Consider the following 26,243-nt stretch of genomic DNA (forward strand, 5'->3'; position numbering starts at 1 on the left):
TGCTCACAGTTTCTGAGGCTGGGAAGTCCAAAGTCCTTCTGGTGGTGGCAACAGTGACTCAGGGGTCTCACATTGCAAGATGGTGGAAGCAGAGAGAGAGAGAAAGACAGACTCTCCTCTTCTTTTAAAGTCCTCAGAACCACGCCCCTGACCACCATTTTTAATTCATTCACTACTGCACCGTCCTACTATCCAGTCACCTCTTTAAGGCTCCACCAAAATATTACCAAAATAGGATATTACAAAATATTACCAAAATAGGATTTCCAATCCTCTTAACAGTCACAGTGGGGGCTAAGTTTCTAATACATAAAACTTAGGTGACACAATTCAAGCTTCAATGAGTTTTGAGGGAACATAATTCAATCCACTACACAGTTAGAGCAGTTTTTTCTTTCTTTCATCGTGGCTTTTCCCACCTTCATGCACTCTATAGGTCTCTCCTCCTCTTCCCCTGAGCTCTAGAGGCCCCAGCTTGGCTGTCGTTGTTTTTTTATAGTTGTAAATTGTTGTTTTGTGGGAAAGAGTGATGCTGGGCACCGTCTATTCCACCATTTTGACTAGAAGTCTCACAATGTGGTCTTGATTAATATGCTCAGGAAATTCAAAACTCTGGTAGAAGCATAAAGTACAAACCTAATTCTATACTGCAGCAAAAAGGTTGCTTTTTCTTTAGCAGTTTGACCAAAAAAATAAACGAACAAAAAACAAAACAAAAAAAACCACACCCACACAAAACTTAACATTTTATTTAGATGAATGCCTGACTATAAACTATATTAAGACTACTTCAAGGGCTTCCCTATCCCACCTGACAATAACAAATATGTTACAAAATATTCACTTAGTAAGCGTGACTTCTCCTTGTAATAGTCTCACCTTGTTTTCCTTCTGGAAAACCAGAAGCACAACTCTTAGGAGAAACCCTCAAAGATTCAGAAGCACACAGCTATTACAGCCCTAACCCCCAGGTCTTGCTTTTTTCATGTAGAATACTTTCCAGAACTCATACAGTTTTGAATTTCTTTAAACACAGCTTTCGGACTTTGTAGAAGTCTGTCACATCTTTTACTACATTCTAAAAATTTAAGCTGGGGAAAAAAAAAAAAAAACCATGTGCCCACATTTAATTTTTTTAAATAGAAAACTCTTTTTCCAACGGAGTTCAAAATCCAGGTTTGTTATATGACATAGATAACAAGTGATCTCCATCTTCTCCAGGTCTCTAATCAGTCTCAAAACAGGATTTATGGTTAAAGTTGTTCCCTGCCATGAAAAAACAAAGAGCAATTCATTAAAAAAGCAGGAATATACTGAAATGCATTTCTGTTGCATTTAGGAACATCACCAAGCTACGTTCCTTAAAATTGCCAATGTTTTCTATTTTCTTTCTTTGAAGAAAAGTTGTCTTGTGCTATACGAAGTTTAAAAAAATTTTTTTTCACTCTACAAAGACCATGTAATGCTTTTACCAAATCCTAAATCAAATTCACCAATATTTCTTGGGCTACTTGGCAGATAAAAATTCTAAGACTAAGCAAAAACTTAAAAATGCTGTATGGATTGTGTGCCTAACATTTTACAACACTGTCTTCCCTCTATGAATGACCTTTTTAAGGCTGTAGTGTCTGTGTCAACTTTCTTTTGTTTCATGGGATCTTCTTGTTTAAATCTTCTTTGTTTCATGCATGTTTTTGTATATTTTAATGCCAGACAGTTCACCAGAAGAAGCTGAAGCACATAGTCAATCTGCCAGTCTCTAATTAGGCCTTCCCGAATCCTTTCCTTGAATGTCTTACCCTAGATGAGATGCATTTTTAATTTAGGGAACACATTCAGGCATGTGGCTCTGAGGGTCTTAGGTAAGACAAAAACGTCATTTACGTTCTTTCTATTGGATACTAGTGAAATGGAGCCATGGGCCATCTGCTGCCGGGAGATGCAGGAATGAGTGGATGTCCTGGTTTAAAAGGCAGACTCCTCGTAACATTGCTCTGACAGCATTCAGCAAGGTTGGCAGCGCCTCCTGGGACCTAAGTCAGATGTTCAGAGATTTTTAGCAGCATCTCCACCACGCACATGGAATTAGAAAAGTATCTTCCTCGGTTTCCTTAAGTATCAATTTGTCCCTTCTGTCAGAGAAGGACCATGAATGAAGGGGCTGCGTATCAGAGAAAAGGGATTTGGAGCACTGCGTGTGTATAGATAACACTTGTGATTAAAAGTAGAGAAAAATGGGGGAGAAAAAAAGGATTTGCAGCAAAGGGACAGAGGCATCACTCAGAGCCATGGGTGTTATCTTGACACTTCATCAATTTCTTTTACAAGTATGCATGAATTGCTCTGGTTTTTCCTCTTCTAAAAGTCAGGTGCAGATACCTGGCTGGACCCGTCCATAAGCAAGTACCTCTGTGAAGGCGGCAGTAGGACCAACACCAATGCCAAATTGTAACCCCACCCACTATACTCGACTAATGCCCTCAATGGTCACTTTACAAGATAGTTTGTTTTTGTAACCTAAGTTTGGTTATGGAACCTGGGGAACCAAGAAAAAAAATTATAGACACATGCCCAAAAATTCATGCTGAGAGAAGCCAATGGAAAGAGACAGAATGAAATTAACATAAACTTGAAAGAGGCAAGAGATATGCTTTAATAAGATGTGTGATTCAAAGCATACTAAAGAGTGTCTGTAGAGATAAGAACGGAAAGACGTGTTGAAATATGTGAGGATTTATGGTTATTGTTATAATTATATAATTCTAATAATGTGGCTATTACTATGGATGCTTCTTATAGAAACTGTCTATGAAAAATATTTTATAGCATTGGATCCCCAGTGAAATCCATGGTAACAAGAGAGAAAATAGGACATAGCCTGGGAATCTCTAGGCCAAGAGAGATAGTATCTTAGTTTTAAATCTTCTCTGCCATTTGCTATCATTGCCATCTTAAGTAAATCCCTTCATCTCTCCGAGGCTTCCTTTCCTCAAATAAGAAATACCCAAATTATAAAGCCGTCATAAAGAATAAATGAGATATTCTGTGTGGATATGTATAAACTTTAAAGAACTCAACAGTCTGGTTACTACCAAGACCCCTCTCAAACAGACAAGAATTACATGCTGATGCTGGGGGCACTATTCTAAGGCAAACTGTTAAGACCATGGGTCAAGAGCTGTTTCAAATGCTTACATCTGATGCTCTCTCACAAAAGCTGCAAACTCAGGATCATTGGCATACAGTTCCAAAATTCTCATTCTTTCTTGGATTTCCTTAAACAACAACAAAAAAAGAGGTCACACATTGCATTAGAAAAATCTCAACGGCCTTTTAAAAGGTATTCTAATTTTGATAATAAATTTACAACTTTCAACCAGAGGAGAGCTATAAGAAAGAATTGCCCTTTCAGAGACATGGAAGGTTCTACATATACTGCTCTGGATATTACATGTACTGCTCTAACTCAGACATATATTTCTAAGGAAGGGAGTAGGGGGAGAGTATTTGCTAACAATGGAAAAAAAGAGTGCAGGGTGGGGAATAAGGTACAGCTCAGAATCGAATACCCTCTGCTTACCATATTGACTGGGAGATATCATAGGTTAAAGACTAATCATGAAATATTATCCATTTTTTCTTGAAGCTCATGTACGTGCACACGTACGCACACACACACACACACACACACACACACACACCAGCAGCAGAGCAACTGAAATGAAAAGTTTCGTACCTCTCTAGAAAGCCCACTGTTCTCATACATCTGTCTGATTTCTTCCTTGCTCAGGCCGCCAATCATCTCTCCGCTCGCAGAGCTGTAGAAGGGATGCTCACAGCCGGCTGTCTCGCTTTCATACACAGGGTTGTACTTCACAGCGTTCTCCATGGATGAGAGGCTATCAGCCTGACTGCTGGAGCCACAAAAACAAAGGTATGATTGATTCGGGTTTTCCTTTGGATTCTCAACTATTTGAAAGACTATGTACCTGAGACAGGATTTCTGTTGGGGAAGAAAAAAAAAGTGAACTGGACACAAATGGGAGAGGTGACTGTGAAAAATATCCAGATCAGTCTCAAAGATTACCTATGAGGTGTTATCATCATTATCTTCTCAACTACATAGCAAGTGCCCTGTGGAATTGTTCATGTCTCATTCATCTTATTTAACCACAGTGTCTGGCACTCAATAAATGTTGGTTAGGAACTATGTCTGCTTATAGATGGTATTTCATTAAACAAATATGGCTCCATAATCCCCGGAGTTATATACATCAAAAATCAGTGTGTTACCACACAGAGAATCTGATAGAAATATAAATATTGGGGGCGGGGGGCTGGACAAAAATTAAATTCAATTCATGACTGTAAATATTTACTAAGCATTGATTATGTGCCTAGGACTGTTCTAGGTGATGATGATACAAAGAACTTGGAATCTCTGCCCTGAATGTCTGATTCAATAAAACATGCAAGGACATGGTGGAGGTATATTCTGGGTGCTCTAAGCCTCCTTAGCCATGTCAGAGGGTAAGGGAAGGTAGCATAGACCTGGTAGTAGCTCTTGTAGACTTTAGAAGCACAGAAGCAAAGTACAACCAGGGATTATGATCACATAACAACCCAAAGTCCTCTTGGATCCCTAGTCTAGCCAGTGAACCAGGTTTTATTTCTCCCATTAATGAAGCCACACTTAACTAAACAGAGAACCAGATTCTCAGATTTAAAATCTGATTCATTACCATCGGTATGAGCCCAAGGGAAACAAACTGTAACAGGTCTTGTCCTCACATAAGGGGAACTCACCTTTTCTATCTCCATTAACCCCTCTCCAAAACCTCCCTCACCATGCAACACGCATCTGGCCACACTTGGTGATGCCTTTCCTTCAGTGTGCTTTGAGGTTCATACATAACTCCCCGACTTTGCTCTTGCTCATTCAACTAGCTAGAAACCGCCCACCCCACTCTCAGCAAACGTTTACTCTTCTGTTCAGCTAATATCACAACCATCATTAAAACTTCTAAGAATCTCTCCCCCAGGCAAAAATAATTCAGCCCTCATCTAGGCTCCTCATCTTATTTGCAATGTTATTTATATTTCTTTCCAAGTTGACACCTCTTTGAGGACAGGGACCATGTTTTTATTCCTTTAAATCTCTCTCCATCCAGCTGCTTTTCCAATATTTGGCACATAGTAAGTACTAAATGAATGAATAAAAGGAACACTTTATTCCATCAGAGAGCTCTTTTCCTTATTTACCTGACAGGCCTCTCTCTTTCTCTCCTGACATACTGTGCTTGAAGAGTCTTGATGAGGAAGAAAATGACCACAGAAGAGACGAGGAGAAGTCCAACCACGGAGGCGATGGTGATGCCTATGACCAAGGGCTCAGACACAAACTCCTCACAGTGCTCGCCCCGGTACCACCAGTTCTCACCCACCCGGCATCTGTAACCAACAGTCACCAAATCCAGAATCTGAATCACTCTGCTTAAAGTTACATTCAACAGCAGAATCTTTAGTGGGACTGGGAAAAGGTAAAGAAATAAATGCTGACCACATGAAGCTTCATTAAAGAGTTGAACATATGGATTAAGTGACCGTATGATTTAAGGCTGTGTGTGATGCCTGGCACAGACCTAGTAAGATCCCCAATGACTTTGTAAATGACCAAATAAGAGACTGAATAGACTTAAAGAAATTACTCTATTGAACCTCCTTACTTATGGATAACAAAAAACAGGAGGAAAAGTGACTGGTTTTAGATCACACAACTAGTTGGCAACAGAGCTGGGTCTAGAGCCCAGGCCTCCAGACTCCTTATAAACTTTCACCACACTGGAGAGACTTTTATACCTTAAAGCCATAGACTTGTGTGAAAATGTCTTCAACCCCCACAGCAACAAGGAAATCACTGCTTTTCAAAATGATATTAATTTCTCTGGACACTGAGAGATTATTTTTCCCTTTAGTTTTCTAGCTAAACTTTATGCTTTTTCACATAGAAGTATCTGAATCATTTCCACGTATTTCCTCTGTTTTTTGGCTTCTATGCCAACATTTGCTTATTTTGAGATTCACACATTATCCTCTGTTCATGTTTCTGCTGCTTATTCTCAGCATTCTCTCCTCTGACAACCATGCACCTCTCATTGTGTGTAGTTGGGAGGGTGATCTGTTTGGCTTTGTTTAAGGGGAGAGGGAAGGGAAAGATGGTCAGGCTAACCAAATCTGCTCATCTGCAGCATTTGTGCTGGTTCTACCTTTTAAAAATGGATCTCAGATTACTTAAAGGAAAACATATTTGTCACCACTTCAAAAACTTCAAATACTTTCTTTTCTTTGTTTTTGAATACACATAGGACTAAGAAGAGTCCAAAGCCATTAAAAATATAATCCAAATAGAAGAATAAAACTCCTTTATTTTCACTTTTAGATAGAGCGTCAAGTGTTGATCTTATGCCTAAACCTCATTTGAACACCAGTTCCATTATCATTACCAGTAAAAACTATGACACAAAGATTTCCAACTACTCTAAGTAGGACATAAGCAGACAATTATTTTTTTACAGCTCCCCAAGAGCATAAAATAACCAACTGAACCAATTGAATAAATAATCCACTCTTCACACGAGAATTAGATGGCACACATCTATTGCCAAGATATAATTTCTATCATAAATGTTACAATGATTATTCTAAAATTATAGGTGTAGACCCATTTCATCAGAGGAAGTGTGTATAGCCTTTGAAATCAAAATCCCTAACTACAACATACCTGCAAATGGCCCCGTGCCCAGGCATAATATCACACTTTCCATCATTCAAGCAGAAGTCAGGCTGTAGGTCACAGAGACTCTGACAAGGCAGTTCGTCCACACTCAGGTACCCGGGGTAGCATTTGCACTCTGCTTCTCCACTCCAGGGATTGACCAGACACTCAGAAAATTCATTGCAGGCCTGAAACTTGCAAGGATTGGCTTCATCACCTAAAACATTAAACAGACCAGAGAACGATGCGAAGAAAGGCAAAGCACAGGAACTGCAGTACATGGAACTCCTCATTAAAGCTCCCTACAAAGTACCATGAGACAACGCCTTTCCTGAGTCATTAAAGTACAGCATCACCACCAATACCACAAGCAATTTCCGGTTCATCGTAGATTGATGAGATTTTTGTCAAATTTCTCAAATTTTGTCAGATTTCAGAGCCAAATCATAAAACCCTATGACCTGTGTAAGTCTTTACATGTTTTATCTAGGGAGCACACAGATACTTTAAAATCCATGTTATGTAATTATAAACACAGTTTTCATGTACCATTCATTTCCACCAACCCTAACCTGCTGTAATCTGTCTCCACTTTGCACACACTGATACATTTTCCACACAACACCAAGAACACAGGATGGAGAGACACAGTCCAGGAAAGAACTGCAAGGAATTTCAGTGGTGGGTACAGTCCAGTGAGAGCAGCCTAAGAACAGTTGAGACCTGTGGAAGCCAGTGTTAGCAAAATAAATCAGCCCTGCACCTCCTCAGGCCATTCCCAACAATATTTTGGCTTTGTAACTTCATTTTTCACTGATGAGATGAGGGAAAATGACAACTTTTTAAAATTAATTAGGACAATAAGTAGTCAAAAATGATAGAAGATATTGACCATGGATAGGCCTTCTGTTTTACCATGGTTCCCATACGTTCTTCCCCAGTGAATGACAACCTGTGAACAGCAAATGGGCAAATGGTGACAGAGATACTGAAAAAAGAGGAAATAAGTGGAAATGATCCATAGACTCATTTGTATGGAAAAGTTTAGCTAAAAGGCTAAGGGAGATTAAAAAAAAAATCATAGTCTGCCAGTTTCCAAAAATTAATATTGTTTTGAAAAGCAATGATTTTCTTACTGCTCTGAAAATTAAGGACAATTTTGCACAAGTCTATGCTCTTGGATTTGCTTAGAAGATCTCTGAAGCTGCTCTCCCTAGGCCCCACATGGGAATAGGGGGATGTACTGGGTTGAATAGTGTCCCCCCAAAGTTCATTTACCCTCAAAACCTCAGAATGTGACCTTTATGCAGAGTCTTTGCCAGTGTAATCAAGTTAAGAAGAGGCCGTAATGGGTTAGAATGGGCCCTAATTCAATGATTGATGTCCTCATAAGAAGAGGGTAATTTGGACACAGAGATACAGACACACAGGAAAGAAGGCTCTATAGAGACAGAGGCAGAGACTGGAGTGATGCATCTACAAGCCAAGGAATGTTAAGGATTGCCGGCAAACACCAGAAGCTTGGGATAGGCAAGGAAGGATTCTTCCCTAGAGCTTTCAGAGGGGCATGGCCCTGCCAACACTTTGATACTGGACTTCTAGCCTGAAGAACTGGGAGAGAATAAATTTCTGTCGTTATAAGCCACCTAGTTTGTGGTTACAGCAGTCCTGGGAAGGGGTACCACTGCCAAGATGCTGATATAACAAAGAGCATACAAATGTGCTGATAGAAGGGCACTTTCTGCAAGAGAACTAGACAGCAGGATTCCACTGTGTATTTCCTAAATCTTCGCATCCTTATCCTAGTATTCATTCTGTGGCTTTGTAATCGTAAAATTATCTAAGCCTGACATAGCACTGAGAGAGGAGGGTATATAGGGGACAGGGAGGATGGTCCTGCATGGTTCCCCTTTGTTGATGGAACTTCAAGAGTTTCTGAGACAGTACATGTGAAAATAAGTTAGGCAAGAGACAAGCCAATTTTGTCTCTAGCCAATCTTGAGATAAAGTGATAATTTAATGAGGGTCATTACCTAAAATTATACATGTAGTAGGAAAATTCTATTTAAAACTTTGTGACCATTCTGTGGGAGTGCGTGATTGTCTGGGGTGGAAAAAATAGAATCTATATTTTCTATAGATTAGGAAAAGGATATAGATATAGGAAAAAGATAAATGTTGCTCCCCTTTGCTTTCGGACCAATGAAAGAAAACAAACTTACTATTTTATTTATTTTTTATTTTATTTCTTATTTTTTAAAAAAAGATGACCAGTAAGGAGATCTTAACCCTTGACTTGGTGTTGTCAGCACCACGCTCTCCCAAGTGAGCCAACTGGCCATCCCCATATAGGGATCCAAACCCCTGACTTGGTGTTATCAGCACCACACTCTCCCAAGTGAGCCAACTGGCCATCCCCATATAGGGATCCAAACCCCTGACTTGGTGTTATCAGCACCACACTCTCCCAAGTGAGCCATGGGGCCAGCCCTCAAACTTACTATTTTAATCGTGTAAATAAAAGACAGTGATTTCAATGTTTCTTTCCAGTCCTTTGTGCTGGGTAAAGGTGAATGCCCAGACAGCTGGTCCTATGTTTGGAAAAGTACCTTAATGACTCTGTGGGGAAGCAAAGGTATACAGGGAGCCAAGTTTGGGGTGGGAGACAGGGATCTAAACTGTAGAGTAAATTACATTCTGCTTTTGTAGGAGCAGCCTAAGAGAAGGATTGATGGGTCCAGAAAAATGAGAGTGAAGGAAATGTGAAGAAGGTCTGGAAATACAGCTTCATGGCTGGAGCAACATGGCACCTGGCTATGTCCTATGGGAAAAGTTGGCCAGTAAGAGATGTCCTTGAGAGTGAGTGTGGCTGAGGAATTTTAGGAATGGTTCTGCCTAATAGTAATATTTTAAGCCATCTGCTGTGCTGCAATAAAGCCTTCCCCATTATCCTCATACCATCAGCAAATGTCTAATAGAATCAACTGCCTTAAGCTGATAGTGCTTTAGGAAAATCAAAAACAGGACTGTGATCTGTGTTAGGTTAACATTTAAAAAAAAGCACAAGGGTCAAGACACATGTGAGACTGAAAATTCAGCAGAAAAAAGCTCAGAGCTGGAGGTGATTATGAGATATTTTAGTTTTCTAACAATGTCTAGAGATATTGAGGGATGGGGGGAACCTAGATGCAGGTTTTACACTGTGCATAAGAGGGGCTAATGTCAGTTCATTCAAATATTAAAATAAAAGGTGACCCTATAAATCTGGGTGACTTGGCATACAGTTGACATGTGAGTTACATACAAAGTTGATGTTAATGCACTTATTTATTGTAATTCTCCTTAAAAATAAATAAATTGATTTTTGCAAAAGTTTTATAAATTATAACTACTGACATCTGCAGGGCTAGTCAAATGTTTTATATACGTTATTTGTTTAATCCTTAGAATAGCCCCACAAAATACACAGGCCAGGCAATATTATCCCTATTTAACATATGAGGGACTAAAGCTCAGAGATAAAATAGCTCATCTAGGGTCACACAAATGATAAATGATAGAGCAGAGGCAAGAAACCAGGCCTTCCAAATTATAATTAATTGCTTCTTCCACTACACTACATGGCAAAGAATGTGCAAACTGCTTTAGAGAATTCAAGTGGCAAGAGATTTGGACACTGGGGGATTAGCTAAATCATTTTCCTCACTTTCAATGAATAATGGTCCTCCAAGAATATCAAACGAAAGAATGTTTGCTTCTTTCCAGTTAAAAAATAGGACTTCTAAACCAGTTTGAGCATAAAAGGCACTGGAAAAATATGAACCCAGACATTTTACCTTACTCCTATTCAAAACCACTATCCTAAGGTAAATGGAAGGTAAAGAAAAACAAAATGTCAGACTCCAGTTGTATTTCCTGCATTCAATTCTACCAAATAAAAATAATGGTTCATTTCATTCATTTACAATATTTTTGAGTACCTTCTGTGTTCAAGGTACTGTGCTAAGTTCTGGCTAGAAAGTGGTTAATTAAAAAGACACACACTCAATCCTTGTGGAAAGCTCAACTGAGAAAAAGTGCCTTTGAACAACTACGCATATAAATTAACGTTACTACAATGGTGATAAACTCTACCAGTGAGAACAGAAGTGTGGTTACCAGAGGTGAGAAAGAGGAGGGGGCGGGGGCATTAGCAAGAAATTGGTTAAGGGTCACATCACAAAGAATGATTGCATTGTGTAATGATAAATATACTAATTATCCTGATTGATTATCACATATTGTACGCAGAAATTGCACCCCACAAATGTGTATAATCAATTATGTTTCAATACAAAAAAAAAAAAAAAAAAAGGACAGGATGTTATAAGAAAAGACTAATAGAAAAGACCCAATCTAGATTATGGGTGAATCAATGAAAGTCTTGAGGAAGCGACGTTTGAACTGAGGCATGAAAGGTGAGCAGAAATCAGACAAGGTGAGCAGGAATCAGACAAGAGGGAAAAGAATTTCAGGCAAAGGGGAGGGGTGTGTGCAGAAGCTTTAAGGCAAAAGAAAGTCTTTTGTATCTGAGGAACTAAAAACAAGCAGTTTGACTAGAACATGCTAAGCAAAGAGATTAGTTTCGTTGGGTGATATTGGGAAAGAAGTTAGGGACCAGGCCGTGAGGCTATTGAACCAGGCAGGCAGCGATTGAAGTGTTTCAAGTAGCAATGTGAAGTAATCTGATTGATGTTTTAGAAAAAGCAACACGGCTGCTGTCTGGAGAATGGATAAGAGGAAGTGGTAAAATCAGTCCAAATGAGAGATGACGGTGATTTGGACAGAGTAGTGGCAGTGGAGATAGAGAGAAGAGCATGGATTTGAGATACACTTAGAATTCAGAATCAATATAAGCTTGATGAACGGCTGAAAGTTGGGAGTGATGGAAACTGAGTTATGAGGAATGACTTTGCAGGTTTCTGGCTTGAGCAGCTGAGTGGATAAAGCTTTCATCTATCAAGACTGAGAAGCTAAGGAAGCAGTAGAATTAGCTGGAGGGGAGACAGACATGGAAAACAAGAGCTCACTCTTAGATATCTTAAGTTTGATATACATAAAATACATCAAAGTGGAAATTCCCAGGAAAGTAGTAGCTGTTGATTCTGGAGCTCAGAAGAGAAGTTTTTCTGCATATAAAAATGTGAAGAGTTACTGACTTTATGACTTAAAATAATGGGAATGGATACAAAAACTGAGAAAAATAATATAGAAGAGAAGAGAAGAGAATCCAAATCTTTTGGGCCTGACAACATAAAGACATAGCAGGATTAGATTCAGTGGATAAGTAGAAGAGAGAGCGAGATAGAGTGGGTAGAAAAGGAAATGGAAAGTGAGCCAGTAAAGATAAAACGTGTGGACCACGCTTTAAAAAGAGAATGATATTGATGTCATTGGAAGAAATAGTTTAGAAATTACTAAGATGTAGAAAATTTATCTGACGTAATACTCTTTTTTCCTACAAGCACTGGATTGACTCAATGAAGAGGAAAACACACAAGAGTAATCACTGGATTCCACTAAGAGACCACCGTGGTAGGTAGGCAATACCATTACCTGATTCCACATCAAGGGAGTATTTATCGATAGCCAAGTTCATGGTTTGGTAGGCAGTGGTGCAAAAGTCTTCCAGAATCATGTATACAGCATCGTTGACATTAGGAGGGACAGACTTGGCAAACTTCATTCGGCTGTTCACCACAATACTGCCATTTCTGAAGTTCAGGATTTCTAAGTTCTGGAATCCTGTGAGATTTGATTGGAGATAGGGAACCAACTACAATACATGAAAAGTGGTAAGAAGTGGTAAGTTTATTGACAGGATTTTGCACTTTACCCAATAAATACCAAAGCAAAATAAAACAAAAAAGGCAAGGATGAGCCCCTCCCCCACTTTTCCTAATTGTATTCTATCTACATTTAAACTGTTAATTAACAAAAGTATAAAGTAGGAATGACATGAGATTCTGGTAGTGATATTTAGAAGCCCCGAGGAACTCATAAACAGTTTTAGACACCTCAGTGAGTTTATTCTCTCTTTTTCCCTAAAGGATCATAACAGTGAAGGTATTATAGGAACCCACAAAACACTGGTCTCACAATAAAATGTGAAAAGAAATCTCAAACTTATTTCAGTTTCAGAATTTATGGAATACAATCTTCAGTATCCAACCTGTCATATCATCCTCATGCCACTTTTGTGTCTTCCATCTCTTGTATCTGCCTTATTGTTTTCCTACCAATCCTAGGCCATGACACTACAAGTGTTTGTGGATGATAGAAAATGAATGTACAGGGTTTGTATCCCCATTCCAGCTAGGCACCAAAAAAAAAAAAGAAAGAAAGAAAAGAAAAGAAAAATGAATGTCCACTGCAGATCATACTTTCCTTGGCTCAGACCTTGTGTGTTGAGGGGGAAAAAGGATAGTTCATAGCTAAATATTCACTAGCCCCCATGTTTTATTTTTTGTGCTTACCAATTCTAAGAATCTTTGCTCCAAGGCTTTATATTCCAAAGAGTTTTTATTAAACAGATCTTCTGAAAACATCATGTTAGTCACTCGGAGGCTAAAGAAAACCACCAAAGCTCCTGCAGTCTGGGTATAGCTCAAGTCATCTCCTTTTGTGGGCTGAGCCACAATAGCCATCTCTGTGGAACGAACATTTGTAGACATTTCCACATAACTACCAACTTTGCCATTTTGCTCTTGGATTAGCTCAGGCTGATAGTAATCTGTGCCTACCCGGTCCAGTTCTAATGAAATATCCTGTACACCCATAATTACTTCATCCTCCAGCAGGGTGGAGCTTGTGGTTGGAGGCAATTCGGTAGACTGTGTCAGGGAAGCTTTCAACCAGAGTCTGTCAGTATTCTGCGGTGTACTTGCCAGTGTCTCTCCAGACAATTTTCCTAGGGAAGAAGTTCTTGTCCAGACTATACCTGATTCTGGCAATATGGTCCACAAAGGTTGTATATCTGGCTTCACCACTGAAACCTTGCTGTCAAACCCTTCCTGGTGGGGTGACTCTGTAGTTTGTTCCATATCCCCCTTTAGGAAGGCATCTATTTGATCACGTTTATCAGTAGAAGCAGAGATTGCTATAGATGCCATTAGAAGAGGTGCTTTGGTAACTGAGTAATAGTCAATGTCAGGTACCTCTGATGTGTGCTTGGGTAGGATCAGAGGTGCAGACTGAGTTTCAGTATCTGCAAAGATGGGCACAGTAGGTCCACCAAGGGTAGGTCCATGAAGGCTCTCTTCCTCTGCAAAGTCTGTGGATCTATCATCATGCTCATATTTTGAATGCTCAATAATTTGGTCTGTGGAATCCATTTTGTCATCCACAACTAGTTTCTCATCTACATCCTCAGTTGGCAAAAGTGAATCCTCATCTTCAAGCCATGACTTGGAAAGTGGTTCCATGATCTTCTCTAATGAAGTCTCAGTCCATGGCCAAGTAATCATATCCTCCTTTTGCCCAGATCCTGAACCTAAACTGCTCTCAAATATAAATTCTTCTTCCATGGATGCATCTGGCAGCAAAGTGCTCTGTTCTAATTGGCCTTTGACTTTGGAGTCCAAGCCAAAAGGTAGAGTTACTTCTTTATCAAGAAGATCTAAGATGACAGAGGAGGTCAGATATGGTGAGGACGTCAAGGACACACCAGAGTCTTCCATAGATGGTATGGTTTCCTTTGGCACAGGTTGAGTGAGTGAACTTGAAGGCAATGGATCAATAGAAAGAAAATCTTCTGACTCTTCAACATTGGCTAATCCTAAAAATAAAGTTTTCCATTAATTAATCTAAAGAGTTGCCAAAATATATTCTCCGAATAAAACCAGTTACATGTTTTTTCCCGTTAACAGGGACAGTTGCTGACTTTTACTTTGCTATATCTAGCAAACAAGATGTGATAATGTGTTTGTAATGTGGGGCAACTATTCATGAATATACCCTCCTTCTCTGAGGATGACAAGATCTTGACTATTGAAATTATTAATCTTCAGACACTTGATTTATTTTAATTCCATGAAAATAAAGAACTGCTGGTAGCCATATTGACAACAAAGACTGAATCCAGTGGGAACTTAGGGAGAAAATTCCCTGGAAATTGTGTTTCTCTTTGAACTCCCATTTTCCCTGTTACGTCTATTGCCCATCATCATTCACATTCACCCAATGTTCACAGTCCTGGACTCATTACTGATATCTTTGTTCATCTTCCTCTTTCACATGTGTAGTCCAACCCTAAGTCACACTGATTTTTTTCCTTTCCTCCACAGTGTCTAGATCTGTTTCATTTTTGCTCCTTTATCTCTGCTGTAGCTGCCCTGGTTCAGGTTCTCCTTTTCTCAATACTACTACAAAATAAAATCTTTAGACCTGGCCCCCACAATTAATCCTATTAAAAACTCTTCGAATAATATTCTTTGATGTTGTTTGTTTACCACTCCAATATTCAAGTAAAGTAGTTCTTTAATAGTAATAGTAGTAATTTAATTAAATTATATACTCTTCAATATGACCTTCAAAATATCTATTAATTGATCCTCACCCCACTTCCCCAAATTCATTTCTTATTAATTACCTATTGGACTCTGTATTCCAACCAATTAAATCTGATCTAAATTGTTTCCTCTTTCACACAAGTTTCCCAAGACATTTCCCCCTAATGAATGCTACCATGTTTTCATGTTTTTCTCTTAACTGTAGTCTCTTCCTCTCTTCAAAGTCCTTGTCATCTAATACCATAAAGAAGTAGGAAAAGTGATTATAGTTCCTCACCATCTTCTAAGTGAGATCCAGAAGTCCCTTCCTCCGAATCCACAGGTAAGCCAGTCTGAAGCACTGCTGGGGTGACAGAATGAAGAGTCAAGTGGATAAGCTCTGAAACTTTGGGGGAAGAACTGAGGTCCACCTTCGAGGGAAAGGCCAATTTGGGGGTAGATACTAAATCACCCAAAGGACTTTCTGACCAGGCTTTCCTGCCAGTGGTTGAGGGAGAACCAGAGCTGAAATCAAGTGGTGAAATACTGCTGGTGGTGGATTCATCTGCTGAAGGCCATTCAGCCTGAAGGGTATTATCCTGCAGGGTGGAAAAAAAAGGCTAAAATCATATCATAGATAAAAGAAACACATAAAAATGATTTTAAATGCCACCAATCTATTTACATTCCTAGATTTTCTAGGGATACAGAGGCTATGCAATATTGGGTGGATGCTCTAGAATCAAATAGACCTGTAGTCAAATCCCAATTCAGCCACCTACTAGTTGGAGAATCTAGAGAAAAACTCTGTAATCTCTTGAAATTCGCCTGTAAAGTGGAGACAGATGAGATAACATTTATAAAACCCTAAACAAGTGAATTTGTGGGAGAAAATATCATTTCTCTAGTTCTAGTTGGTTCATTTCCCACTGTCTCTTTAGCATAAATGACTTTAAATACCTAGAAGTTACTAATATCTGTAATTTGTTGGCAAAGACCTAAGCACATTGCCCACAGCAGGAAAGAACAATTCGCAATTTTATTTATCATTCTGAAAGATATTTAATTAATTAAGGTCTTCCATTTTGATCAGAAATGTTACCACATCAAAATGTGGTCTGGTTACCACAAATGAATAGCCACACCTGTAAAATGGCATCACCACTTACAAAATACGAACAACTTTCTTTTTATAGTGAGTTTTTACTAATGTAGTATTAACCCTATCTTAAAATTCAGTTTCAGGAATAGAAAAGTAGATAGAAACACAATCCTTGAACATGCTAATTATTTAATCTTATGAAGAATAGTTTAATGATGATGCTAATAGGTAAAATGGCCATGGAATTTGACAGGAATTCACATATTTCAATCTGTGCTGGGTTACGAATAACGAAGATTAAGTGTCACGCACATAGAAGGAACTCATACAGTGTTACCTGGTTGTATGAAAACTGAGAAAGGAAAATAGAAAAGAGCAATCATTTTCAACACTGCATTGTATGAGAATCACATGGAAGCTTTTTAAAAACACCAATGCCCAGGCCCCATACCCAGAGATTCGACTTAAATGGTCTGGGAGTGGGACCTAGACACTGGTACTTTTAAAAGCTTCCCAGTAGAGGATACAGCCTGATCATGTTCTGGTTCGATACTATTCCAGCCTGGGTTTCTAATACACTTCTTTGGTTGCTGAATGGTGATGTTTCTTACCAACTGGAAACATTAAGAAATTTCCCACATTTATAAACCTACCAAAAGACTAGAATTCAAGCAATAGCTATGAACAAAGTAAAGCCCACAAATACTAAGAATATGAAACTGAATCTAACCACTTTCCCCCACCTCCAGGAGATGCCTATCACTGGTAGTGAATTTTCATGGACATACAGTCTCAAGCTAATATGCTTTTTAAACAAAAGCACTCAATATGAAGGTGGCTAACTAGAGCTCAGTCTGTGGCCATGAAATAAAACAGAACCTACTGGCCTATGGAGGGAGTCAGGTCGATGCAAGGCCTGATTAGTCTTCTGCACTTTGCTTACACATCTCTCCTTGTCTCTCCAGCAAAGGTCTGTGTGAGGAGGCTCTCCCAATCACAGGGAGGGACCATGAGGCAAGAAATCACCAGGCATGTCCTAATTTATCTCTTTCTCTAGTGACAAATACACAGGACAGATAATAAGCAAAGGTCATTGGTTATATGAGGAGATCCTCTCAGTTTTACCTATTTTTAAGCTAAAAGCACTCTGTCAAGTAAACTTATTTTCTTTTGTGGAACTCAGTTACACCATCACTTCATGCCTTGTCCATGCTGTTTTAATTAGGTCCTGTTTTAAGTGGGCTACCATGCTGGTTAAAACAACCACAACATGAACCAAAAATGGTGTCATTCTGGTTAATTGTAATTAGAAATAAAGAATCTGGAAAGGAAAGAAGAAAGTGAAAAGTGTACGATGCAATATCAGTAAATATTTTGGGCAATGTAGCTTTGGTCACAAAAATGGAATGTAATCAAGACTGGAGTCTAATAACTTAATAACCTGAGTCTATTGAAGTGAAATGTATGAGAGAAAAAGCAAGACATATGTAAAGAAAGAGGAAGCTGAAGTCCATTCTCAAATAACTAGATGCAATTGCAAATGATATAGAAAAAGAGAAAGATTTCAGAATAAAAAATTCCCTCATGGGTAATCCTCCATCAGAAGTGAACCTGAGGATAGCAAGACTTGGTTCATAAATCATGGCAAAAAAGATAATCAAGGAGACTTCTTACACTTTTCTGGTAAATTTTCGTATCTTAAGACTATGCAATCACCAGGAGCAGAGTTAACCTTTCATAACTCTACACAGTGTAGGCAGCTTGTGATCACTGACCTGTGTGCAGTGTGCTCCTACATAATTCAGCATAAAAGAGACACACAAAGTAGTCCTGTAATTTTGCCTGAAGGTTCTAAGTTATTCTGGGTCCTCAAGAATGGACCAGATAGAGAGAGCAAGAGTTAAATTTCAGATAAATGAGAAGACAACAAATTGAAGTTCAGAACGTGAAAGGGGGAAAAAAAAAAGTAAAAATGCCAGCTTTTGTCTTGCCAAAGGCTCAGGTGCTTTACAAGGCCATCCTTTGGTTTATAAAAACCTTATGTTGGAAAGGGGGACTGAACATGCACATGTGTATGTGAACATAAAGAATCAAATCTGAGAACTGGAAGGACTTCAAGAGTTATGCAGTCCAACCTTGCCTATTAAAGATAAGGAACTGAGATTCATAGAAGTGAAATGCCCAAGATCACAAAACATACAGAAGAAAGCAGAACAAGACGCTAAGTCTCTAGAGTTCTTAGTACCAGTGATTTTCCACTATAACAGGCTATTCATTCAGAAGTCTCTACAAGTGTATATACGCAGATGGTGGAAGGATTCCAAGAAAAGAAACTAGAGCCAACAGACTTAGCAGTTCATGCTAATTTGGGTTAGCATATCACACAGATCTGCAAGACCCAGGTGAATACAGAGGGGAGGGAGAGAGGGAGCCATTTCTCAATATTTAAATGTCTGTTATATGAAATATGGAGGCTGTTTGTATAGAAAGAAAAGTTCCCTCCTTTCCCCTTTTCTTAAACCACATATATATGGTTATCTAAAACCACATATATATTCAGGGGAAAGTAAAAAGGCCATTTGCTCAACACCAAGTTCTGTTCTTCAAAAAAGGAGTTACAACAATGATGATCATACCATATCAGGGAATTCACTTTTTTCCTCTTAATTATCTAAAACTGCTTCTAGAGATGTGTTAAAACTTCCCATAATTCCAGTTGAATCAGGCATATTTACATTCTTGTAAACTCCAAATGTGCTTTTTTAAAAAAAATTCCAAGCGAGATGGTTAAGCCCTTTAATTTTTGCTTAAGAAACTGAGTTTTATCAGACAGAGGCTATGACCTGACACACATTTAGAAAAGCAGCTAAATCCTCAATGAAAAAGAAATCCTCAAACAATATTATTTTAGCATTATCTATAAATAAAATGCCTTTTCATTTCATAAAAATTAAAACAATACATAATATCTTTAATAAAAGTCAAGTCAGTCACAAATAAGCAACATAAAATGTGAAACTAAACAACTTGACTTTTTAAAAAAAGAAGGAAGATCATCCATTCCAAATAAATAACCCCTTAAAAAATGGCATGGCAGTGAAGCTTTCTTATACATTTTGAAAGATAAACACATACATGCCAGGAACAGCACCTCATTTACTTTTATATCAATAGATGTTCCCATAGCAATAAATTCGACTCATGAATTCTTCTTTTACTTCAATGTAGTATATTGACAAGTTTAATATTATATTGGCCGGTCTCATTTCTGCTAATGCCAATTGAAAAACTTGCTGGTGCTATAGAAAGCATACTGTGCAACAAGTGATTTTTCCAAGTCAGGATGACAGAAAGGTATCAAATTCAATATCCCAACATTCCTAACTCTAAAATAGTTTTTAAAAATCAAATCTGGTTTAAAAAAAAAAACTCAGTTCTGTAATAGAATAAAATCTTGCTAACAGTGGAAGGAAGGGAGGGACGGAGGCAGGGATTAGTAATAACCAGACATTTCTAATTAATCACTCATTTTTTTATGTCTTATAATCACCAATTAACATTCCAATGTCTCCTTAAATTGTTAATTAATACCCCACAATTATTCAAAACACATAAGGAGTTGGCTTAAATGCAAATGGTGGCTACAAAATGCAAACAGAACCACTGCAACATAAATGAACAAGTAAACTCAGTTAATAAGTTCTTGCCATCATTAAAAGGCAGCCACAGCTAAGCTTTAGGCACTTTCTGCCACAAAGGAATGTAAACTTAATGATCACAGATCTTCCTGCTTTACAAAGAAGCTGGAATTCTGTGTTTTTATGCTAAAAAACTCCTAATTTTTAAATATTGGAATGTTTTTTAAAATTTGGCTCCAAAGTCTATAGCTGGATCCAACCAGCTGGGGTCTCGTTTGCAACCTCTGGCTTACAAAGAAATCTCTGTCTTTACACTATGATTCTAAAATGTCATCACAGATCTCTTCCTATGGTTAGAGAAGACCCAGGTCAAACGTGATTTGAAGCAGCGGAGGCTAGTTAGTGCCATCACCACTCCCTGTCACTGCACCCTGGCTGGACTTCTAGGATAGCATCTGCATTACCTTATTTGTTTAGAAGTCTGTCTACTACTACCAGACTGGAAACTTCTTGTAGGCAGGGCCACACCTTATTCATCTTATTTTCCCAGCACTTGGCACATGAAAAGCACAAAATAAATATATTTGAATGAATGAGTAAGTGAATGAATAAATAAACACCAAAGGAGCATACTCTCTGAAATCAACCTCCACCCCCAACTTTTTTTCTTCAACATGGAAATCAGTGAAAAGATTATTTCCTGTGACTCCACATTTCAAAATTGAGTTGCTCTGTAATAGAATAGAAGAAAATGGCTGCATAGATTAAGGATTAAATGAACTGGGGGTAGGCTTTCTAAATTTCTATTGCTGTATTAAAGCCGAGAAACAAGCATTTCATACAGCTGACATGAGACAGAAAAAAGTCTTAAGAAGCTGGAAGGACTGAGGAATGTCAATGGGAAGGGAGTCCCCCTACTGTGGCTAGGAGATAATAAAAGATTCCTGTCCTCGTTACAGACAGGTAAGTCTCTAGTGTGGTGGTGGTGGCTGCAGCTGTCATTGTTGTTTTAACTGCACTTGAGAAAGCCATTTTCTTTTCCAGTGGATGCTTCTCTGTAAGCGAAGTGGCAAGTGGAGGTGTGGAGGGGGAAGAGGAATTCCTGATGGAGCTGTGTGGTAGGATCAAAAAGGAAAGTTCATTTCATGCTGTTTCTACGCAAAAGGGAATGTTTTTAGTCCAGTAAAAGGAGGCCTGATTTAGAGTCCCTGTCATTTGTCAGCTAGCCAATATTTTTACTCTTCCTTCTCTCCCTTTCATATACACACTGTTCTATATACTTAGAGTCTAAACTTTTTCTCCTTGAAACAAAAATCCATATTCTGTACCTATGTACATCAATTATAGTCTTGGCTATAAAAGTTATTTCTGGGTAGCTTTTAGAGAACAACACAGTAGTACTTCCAGCTTAATTATCAACAAACAAGTATAAACCCTAAATAAGTATTCTACCATATGTGGAGTCTGGCAATGCAGATTTCATTTAACCACTGTGGGAGGCTTAAAGTTTCTGAACCAACACTTGGTACCCGTGAGCTGACAACTATGAGTAATGTTCCAAGGATGATGCAAGAGAACACTTGAAATGGGAACAGCTTGGGAAATTCATGACACCAAAGTAAGTAGGTGAAAGTACAGAGGGAAGCTTGAAGGCCTGGTTCTAGAAACATACTTACCAGGATAGACAATGGCGTCGCCTGGAAACTTGAACTTTGGGTGTTCCAAACTAGGTCTTCAGTTTGAGGAAGCAAAACTCCTCTCACTGAGGAAAGAACAATATTAAAGAACATTTTTAGTTGAAACACTACTGTATTTGAGGCACAGGGACAAGTTCTTCCTCATTATATTTTGGCAGAACGGACAGGGCAGACTTGCTTAGAAAATGTTTGCTACTTAATTCAGATATTTTACTTATATTGGTTCACTCTGTTTGAATTATAAGAATCCAACATAAAATAAGGATTCTCCCCATTATTACATTTAGGTCACTCCTATCTCATTTCCTTTCCTTTCTCAAGTCAGTTTTTATTCTTTTCTAGATTCCAATGAAGCAGTATTTTTATTTTCAAATTGATTTTTTTTTAATTCTAAGAAAGTTGAACTAAAATTTCAACTCATTTGGTTGATATGCTAAAAATGGCACAAAAGTATGAAAAAAGTATGAAATGCACTTTCTGCTTTGAAAAATGGTCTAGGACACCGAAAAGCTTTATCGTTACAACAATATTAAAGGGCAGTGAAGAAAAGACAGTAGATTGTATAATTTAATCCAACAAAGATTTACTGAATCCTTGCTAGTTACCACAGACTTTGCCAAATTTAAGGCTATAAACTTAATAAAGTCAAGTTTCTCTTCTGGAAGCATTGCCTGTGTCAGAAACATAAACACAAATTATGAATTACAAAATGATGCGAGGGGAATATATACAAAGCATGGAAACATAGACAAAGAAACAACCGATTCTGCCTGGAGGGGAGAGGGGATCAGTAAAAGCTAAAGAGAAGGGATTGCCAGGAGGGTGACCTGGTGTATGTAACAAAAAATAGAAGCAGTCTCTTCATTCACCTGTTCCTAGTGGCCTGACAAAGACGGAGCAAGCAGAAGTTGACAACCCTATTTGGTTCAAGTGTTTTCCAAAATTCTCTTCAACTGTGTATACAATTCTCTTATCTTCTATGGATAATAAGTTCCATGGATCAAGAATAATCATTTATTTTGAGATGAAGATTAAATTACCTAGAAAGCTACAGTCATTTAGAACTCTGAAGCTGGCATGACAACAGAAATGGATTTTAGGAACAAAATTCTGAGTAACTGAAACATACATCTAATGAAAGGCCAAGGCACCGGAATTAGTTGGTGCTGGATAGCCTACAGCTTTTGTTGAACTTGCTTACAAATTTTAAGAGAGTTGTTGACCTCTGCTTTAGCACACCTTTTAGGAGGTAGCTCCACCTACAGGCTCCACATAAAAGGAAGATCTTGCAATGCCGTTTGCGGATTTCGTTTCCTACACGACCTTACTTTGCCTGTTCCTCACGCCATTCTCCCACCACCCTGGTTACTGACCTGGGGGTTTGCACCTGCTGCTCTATTTAGGTTCCAATCTCCCTTAGGTAATGACTTTCTAACTATATATTTTCTCTGTTTGATCCCAATATCCAGATTCCTGGGAACTTCTGTCCATATGCTGTCCCCATGGTTTGCCCCCAGCTAGTCTCTATTAGCCTTGCTGAAAGGATGTCAGCAGTTTCAGATTACAACAAGCTTCTTCTCTGTATTCCAACAAGATTCAACAATGAAAAAGGAGCATATGAAGAAGTGAGCCCAGGGTACCCATCCTGCTCCAAAATACAAAGACTCCCTAATGTTTTAAAACTGATAGCTTCATAGCTCTATCATCCATTAAGGAGAGAGTTTCTCCATCTTAAAGTCCTGTATAACTTATATAAAGATCAGGTCACTTTGTGGCCCTGTCTCAGCACAGTGTCACATTAAAGAAATATCAGTCCAGCAGCCAAAATAGTTGAAAAGCAATTTAAAGTTTTAGCCCAGACTCTCAAAAAAAAAAAAAAAATCCTAATTATCATTAAGGGATTATATTACAAACAGTAAAATTTTATTAAAAATTTTCTCTTTGTCTCTCTCACATGCACATGCACACACATGCACACACTCACACAACTGCCTGGAAAGACAAGAATTTCTCTTCCACTAATAATTTTCTGTTCTTCCTATGTAAATCCAACAAGCCTCTCTGGCTTCCCTAGTATGTATTTTTGTTTATTTACACGCACGTACGAGTCCTGGGTGATAGCTGCCTGAAAGGATACTCTCTTTTAAAAATGTGTGGGAGATGTAGAGACTGTAAAAATGCGTCACTGCTAGTATTGCCCTAACACACGGATTTTCTTCTTTGGCAGCTGGTACTTCTGCCATGCTGTCACTTCAGTAAAATATACTCCACTGGACATTCTAAAGGCTAAACTACCAAGGAGTGAAGAAATCATGGAGAAGCAAACATGAAGTAGCAAGGAAGTTAATAAGACATCATGTCTCTGATGAGTTAACATATTATATGCTAGTAGCCTGACTCTCAGCAAGCTTCAGTCCCAATTGACTGGGCCACCCTTTAGCCTCCAAATCCAAAGTATTCTCTCCTTTATGATCCTGGATCTCCCTGTTCATTATAGATCATAACTGGATCTCCACAGCTATCTGAATTCAAACTTTTACTGGATTATCTGGGATTCTACACAGCACCCATTATCAGTTCTGCTTTGACCAAGATCTTCCATTAAGTTTCCTGAGCTGCTCCTTCTCTTCCGCTCTCTGACTTTTAAGACTTTACCAGATGACTTACCTCTGGAGAGTTCATGTCTTGGCTGCCTGGGCAGACTACAGCCCATTTCAACTCATACTACTTTTCTTTTTCTCCTACTTTGCTCCCATTTCTCTAAACTATTCATAAATGTCATGCTATTCTCCACTTGCCCTTCTGTGGCCTTTTGTCTACAAATATTCCAGAGAGCCCCTTATTAATCTTTCCAGAACAGCTGCACGGCTAATGCTCCATTCCTATCAGGATGGCTCCTGTTTCATGCATTCTAGAGAATGCTCAGAACCACATATATTTAGAGAAATTAGTTTTTACCAGATCATATCATAAAAGAAACTAAAACTATACAAGGACTTCATAATGGATATCAAACTCACCGTTGATAAGTTGGAGGGAATCAGGATCTGGATTCAAGGAGGAGTTCCCCAACAAAAAGTTCTGGTGTAGTATCTCAGCAATATAATCTCTGAAGTTACTAATTGTATAAACAGCAGTGGGCTTATCATCCAATTCCACAAGGCCATGGTTTTCCACCTTGTTGGAGTGAAGGCTGATTAGGTCCCAGGTGGTATTGCTGATGACCTCGCCATTGAAGGTAACTGCATAGCGAACATCTATACCACTACATTTGAAAAGAGAGAAGAGATTAGGTCCAGCTAAGGAAAGACAAAGAAAGGAATGTCTAATCCATGAGAACAAACATTAGACCCAGATGGGGAATCTCAGAGAGAACGGATTCCATCGCCATGCTCTGCAGACTCTGGGCAACCTTTGGCCATCCCCTCTTCCTTCCCGGAGAACAGAAGGTCACAGCTCTAAGAATGGGGAAAGTGTTGTAAGGGGGCCTCAGAGGCAACCCTGCAGAATTATCTGAACATCCTCCCCCACATTCTCTTTCCTCCTTCAAAGCCAACTCCTCTCTCTTCACTATCAGCCTGCTTCCTTCTTTCCTTATTAGCATTTCTCCTCCCTGTTTAAAAAAATAAAAAGTCTTTCTAACTTCTCCCAACAATAGGAAATCCACTCATATTTCTTTATTATTGTTGTTGGATGAATTATGTACTAAAACACAGTTATTTATTGTGGAAGAAAAACTATAAAAAACTTAGAAATAAAGCAAATTGATAGTTTTTTATTTTCTAAAATATATCATGCTAGAGTATTTTCTAATATGACAGTTAACTGTTCTATAAAGTTTAAGACTAAATTATAAAAACCTATTATGATGTGATTTTTTTTTTGGCCTGGTAGGAAAGATAGCTCCAAAGTTTATGATTTTACTTCCCTCCAGGGCATCAACCAATTTTATATCTAACGTAGTAATCCTTTCCCAATCAACTGTATAAATTTCTGTTTTTCGAATGCTCTGGAAACTAGCTCTTTTTTTTTTTTTTTTTTTGGTGACTCCCTCATTAATGAGTTAAACAAAGGCTTAACAAGTGCTAACAAATAACTCGTCTGGGAATCAGGCTTTTTCACTGTACACTTTTCCATCAGCAAACAAAGAGATGACTTCTGGGAATAAAGGATAGAAAGAGAGAAAAAAAAATAAGTAGGAGTTGACATGTTATTTAACATTTTCCTAAATAGTCATTTGGAGAAATAACATCAGACTATAGATTTCCGATTATATCAGATTTCTCTAACAATTAAAAGCTAACATTTTGTAAGTGCTTATAAAGTAACAGGCATTTACATGCTTTACCTCATTTAATTTTCATAATGTCCTGATGAAAAAGGTATTATCTTCAGAATATTATTGAGGAAATCAAGCATAAAGAAATGAAAAGACTATTTAAAATTTTGTAACATATATGTAGTAGAGTCAGGATTTAAACACAGATCTGCCAGACTCCAGCA

General features: G+C 38.4%; 1 protein-coding gene across 1 annotated transcript in view; it reads right to left on the bottom strand.

Moving 5' to 3' along the window:
• Positions 1-733: 733 nt before the first annotated feature.
• The window catches only part of IMPG2 (interphotoreceptor matrix proteoglycan 2), a 46,569-nt gene continuing 21,059 nt past the window's right edge, over positions 734-26,243 (bottom strand). Inside the window, exons 6-15 of the mRNA XM_008581248.1 lie at positions 24,761-25,005; positions 21,720-21,805; positions 15,602-15,902; positions 13,291-14,591; positions 12,371-12,590; positions 6,782-6,992; positions 5,263-5,451; positions 3,737-3,914; positions 3,196-3,275; positions 734-1,266 (exon numbers count right to left, since the gene is read on the bottom strand). Of these exons, the coding sequence (XP_008579470.1) occupies positions 1,254-1,266; positions 3,196-3,275; positions 3,737-3,914; positions 5,263-5,451; positions 6,782-6,992; positions 12,371-12,590; positions 13,291-14,591; positions 15,602-15,902; positions 21,720-21,805; positions 24,761-25,005 (2,824 nt within the window). The 3' untranslated portion in view covers positions 734-1,253. The remainder of the gene's footprint in view (positions 1,267-3,195; positions 3,276-3,736; positions 3,915-5,262; positions 5,452-6,781; positions 6,993-12,370; positions 12,591-13,290; positions 14,592-15,601; positions 15,903-21,719; positions 21,806-24,760; positions 25,006-26,243) is intronic.

Source organism: Galeopterus variegatus, unplaced genomic scaffold (assembly GCF_000696425.1).
Source record: "Galeopterus variegatus unplaced genomic scaffold, G_variegatus-3.0.2 Scaffold2308, whole genome shotgun sequence".
NCBI classification, from domain to species: domain Eukaryota; kingdom Metazoa; phylum Chordata; class Mammalia; order Dermoptera; family Cynocephalidae; genus Galeopterus; species Galeopterus variegatus.